The sequence below is a fragment of the Eufriesea mexicana genome, unplaced genomic scaffold (genome assembly GCF_001483705.2).
Source record: "Eufriesea mexicana isolate 0111107269 unplaced genomic scaffold, ASM148370v2 scaffold572, whole genome shotgun sequence".
Classification (NCBI taxonomy): domain Eukaryota; kingdom Metazoa; phylum Arthropoda; class Insecta; order Hymenoptera; family Apidae; genus Eufriesea; species Eufriesea mexicana.
Window position 1 is genome coordinate 640,788 of NW_016908738.1, and position 4,244 is coordinate 645,031.

A 4,244-nucleotide genomic window follows, 5' to 3' on the forward strand; every position below is an offset into this window, starting at 1 on the left:
TAACATATTATAGAAAGCAATTTAGATAGGCAACCAAGTGGCCAGCCGTTAATGGCAGCAATAACACGCTCGCGATTCGCACCGTTCGAGCGGTCGCGGTCGGCTCGGCTGCAAACTCTTCTTCGTTTCCTTCCTTTTCTTCGTTTTCTTCGTTTTCTTCGTTTTCTTCGTTTTCTTCGTTTTCTTCGTATCCCGGCCACCGAACATTGGTCCGTTCGAATCTTCTTTCCTCGAACGCGAATCAAACGCAGCCAGCCCGATCCAACGATCTCGCGTAGCCTCGCGCACTCGCCGCCTTTTAACCTCCATCGTCTAATCTCTTCGTTTATGCGCTTCTTGTCTTTCTCGTATCATCGTTTATATAGAAACTACCCGATGTTGCAGCGGCGGAACGTTTCACGCGTTCGCCATTAGTATCTTCCAGTGATTTCACAGCCGACACACGGAGGAGAAGACGCGATCTCGTTGCAACCACCACCACCACCACCACCACCACCACCACCATCGCCATATTTCATCCGTTCCCGTGTTTCTTCTCGCGGTCTGTTCCAAAGCGTAACGCGTTCTGTACCTCGGGATATTTTCGTAAAGCGAAACGCTTCGATATCGCGAGACGTCGATCGCGATTAACCGCTTTAACGACGATTGCCCTCGATTCGCCTCGCGTCTCATCGTTTCGCCGCTTTGTCGCAATCTCCCTTTCTTTCCGACCCCTCGTCGTCGCGCGATTGTTCTTCGCGAATCGCGCGCGACAAATCTCTCCGCGCCGTCTTTCTCGTTCGAGATCGTTCCGCGGGATCGACGGGAATTTTCGAGCGAGAGATGCGAAAGATGGGAGGGGGAGAAAAGAGGGAGGAAAAGGAAAAGAGAAAAAAAAGAAAAGATAGAAAGAAAAAAAAGTAAAAGAAAGGATCGACGAGGTGTGCGTAAAGAGAACAAAAAGAGAGACGACAGCGGGCTTAGGCCGGAGAGAGCCCGGAGGAGGATAAGGGTGGGAAAATGGGGGTATCGGAGAGGTGGAGGGGAATTTGGAAGGTGTATTATATATATATATATGTCCGGGGAAACGTGCGTGTCGAGTCCGTCGGCCAGCTACCTCCAAGATCGGGGTCGATCTCTGGGTTTGGGGTGCAGCCAGGGTATCACGAAAAAAAAAGTCGAAATCCCTGACTATTTTCTAGCTGACTATTCGACCCTGCTGAAGCTGAAGGCGCCCACGTGGACGCGGCACGATCTCCAGGAAGCGATCGAGGCTGTGGTTACTCAGAAGATGCGCTTCACCCAGGCGTCCACGAAATACGGAATACCGAAAGGCACATTGTACGACAACATCCTGGGAAAGACGAAGAGAATGATGGTGCTGGAGGAAGCCGGGCTGAACTCGAGCGAGGAAACGGCCGTGCTCGAGTTTTGCTGCGACATCAGCGTCAGTCCGTACAATCGTCGCACGAAAAAGTCCCTGAACGCGATCCTGAACTTCGTGGAGAAGCTCAGGCGAAAACGCGACCCTAATTTCGTGTTTAACGGTCTCTCTGGCTTCCGTTGGTGGTGGGCTTTCTGTAAAAAGCACTCGATAGTATCTCTTTACTTCAACGACGAGAACGAGAACGATCAGTAGAATTCGCGGCGAGAGAGAGAGATCGCTCGCGTCTCTCGCGAATCGTGCCTTCTCGCGGCGACGAGTCGCGCCGAAATCCTCCGACTATTCGCGCGTTACGCTCGCGAACGTAATCGCCGGAGACGCAGGCGTGGCTAGATCGTCGCGAGGTAAAACGTTGGTCCCCTCGAGGGTGAGAAACGACGACTCGATCGCGTCCCGCGATTCCCCTTCGATCGATATTTTTCACATTCCACGCGCGTATTCCTCGCGAAGCTTGCCCGTGTACGCCAACGAAATTCCTCCGACGCCGGGCGTGCTCGGATTTATACGCGTATTCTCTCCTATTCGAAGCGCGGGACCACGAGCGTCGTAATAAGAGTCGTAGCAATAACGACCATAGTAACGTTTATATCGTAGTAAAAGCAATAATAATATATCGCGTTATCGCGGTTAACGATTATTCCGGCGATAAGCCAGTGCCTTCTGCCCGACGTCTTCCAGTCCGTGTAGTTTAATAAATTCGATCCTTATTTTTAGTCGCTGTGACTCGAGCCTCGCCGTCACGAATACGGGATAGAGAGTAGATCGATAAAAGCGGCAATATTTTTATAATCTTGTGAAATCATCGCGGCGGGTCGTCTTGCGTTCGATTGTGATATCAGCGAATCTCAAATTGCGCACCGTCGCAATAATCATTGTTCGTCGATTTATCTTTGTTTCGCAATTAGATATACATAGGATCATGCGTGTATAAAGCGTAGATTTCTTTTTCTCCGCGAGCAGTACATTCCATTGGAAAAGACAGGACGAAAGTTCACCGTAAGAACTCGATCGCGAAGCAGAGTACGTTTCGATAGCGTTAAAGATAAGAAACGAGCGTCGGACTATCGTACGAATGTTGACCAGTCGGAAACAGTGATGTCGTAACCGCTTATCGATCCGTTTCGATTAAACGCTTCTCGATCTCGAAACGGATCTCGTACCTCGAGAGAAAAGAAAGAAACGACGAGGTAAAAGTTTCGATTCCTTCTCTGTTTTCCAACGATCGGTAACTACCGCGTTGTATCGGCGGTAATGGAACACTCGCGATAAAAGAGCATAATAGGAGCGAGAAAAGAAGTGCGACGATTACTTGGCAAGGTGCGACGGAACTTTTACGACGACTCGATATTCGCTCGATACGAAGGTGCGTCGGTAGCTCGCAACTTTGCTCGAGCACATCCCGTCGTCGAAGATCCTTCGAATTTGTCCCGGACTATTCGCACGGTGTACGCGTTAGGCCAGGTATTTCGACGCGATTGCGCGAACGTTGAGCAATAATAATAAACGGTTGCGTTATGTATATATTTTGTATGCAAAAAAGTTGCCAGGACACGAGAAATATCGCAGACTGTAGAACGTTGCAACTTTCCGCAGGCCGACAACTTATTTTCCACGCTCTGAATTCGCTTTCGAAACCGCGGCGCGTTAAGAAACTTGGCTATTTTCCGAAAAGATGTTTGAAATCCGCGAAACGCCGCACTCGGCGAGCATTCTCCGTAATTAGCGAATAAGCGACACTCGAGCGCAGCGTCACACGAGACACGGCCTTTTAACGTTTATCGCGCAACACGGGTCAGCCCGTGGCTCCGTTGGTAAATACACGATAGCTGCTCTCGCGCCGCGGTAATTTTCGAACTGGTACTCGTGCATCGTTTCGCTTTAATTACAACGGAGATCGCGTTAAATCGATCTCGGCCGATTACTTTTCTAACCGTACCATGGCCCTCTATTGCTATTGTCCGATCCTCGTAGAATACTCGGTGAACAGAGCGCGCGCGTGCGCGCGTTTCCCTCGACGCTTAACGAGATTCCAACGGGGGACAATCGTTCCAAGTTTCGGCAATTTCACGCGCTTAGAATCGTCCTAGTTCCCGTGATAAAGAATTACCGCTACCTCGTTACGTTTCCTTCCCTTTCGTCTCGTATTTGCGTTTACCCCGCGCGTTGTATCCGCGAATCCTGCGACGGCAGAGGAGAGAAGAGCGCTCCTCTGGCCTCTTCGTCTTTGCGATTCGCCGTCCGCGAGTTCTCTCTGTCCGCGTCGACCGACACCGAATTCGGCTAGAAACTTGGAAATTGGAAAAAAGAGACGTAGAGAGAGGGGGGAAAGGCGGGTGACTGGTGCGGGTTTGGCCGATCTCGATGCCTCCTTTGAGAACGAAGCCAGTGGACTCGCGGTCGCGATCGTACACGCGTGCGCGTCGGTACACGCGCACGCGCGCGCTTCTTTCCAATTAATTGTATTAATCGTCAAATTGGAGGATGCTCAATTAAACCCAATAAGTTAACTATTAAATAATCGTTGCGAATTGAGGCCAGCCGTTCGTGGCGTAGCCGGTATTCGAGTCGTATCGTACTCGCGCGCGCGCGCGCGCGTATGCAGGCAAACGGTTGCGAGCCTGCGATTACCGTTTAACGTTAAGCAAAATATTTTCTATCAACGATCGAGCTTGTTCCGTTAAGAATTTTTCTTCTTCTTCTTCTTCTTCTTCTTCCTCTTCTTCTACTCTTCTTCTTTTTCTCTTCATCTCTTTTTCTCTTTCACACTTTTCTCTCTCTCTCTCTCTCTCTCTCTCTCTCTCTCTCTCTCTCTCTCTTTTTT

At 50.1% G+C, this 4,244-nt stretch overlaps 1 protein-coding gene across 4 annotated transcripts in view; it reads left to right on the forward strand.

Annotated features, from left to right (window-relative positions):
- The window catches only part of LOC108545928 (protein bric-a-brac 2), a 153,930-nt gene that overhangs the window by 144,774 nt on the left and 4,912 nt on the right, over nucleotides 1-4,244 (forward strand). Inside the window, exon 3 of one of the 4 annotated variants that reach the window (XM_017897761.1) lies at nucleotides 1,182-2,413. The exons of the other annotated variants lie outside the window; for them this stretch is intronic. Within the exon in view, the coding sequence (XP_017753250.1) occupies nucleotides 1,182-1,618 (437 nt within the window). The 3' untranslated portion in view covers nucleotides 1,619-2,413. Of the gene's footprint in view, nucleotides 1-1,181; nucleotides 2,414-4,244 lie in introns of those variants that run through there. 4 annotated transcript variants of the gene reach the window in all.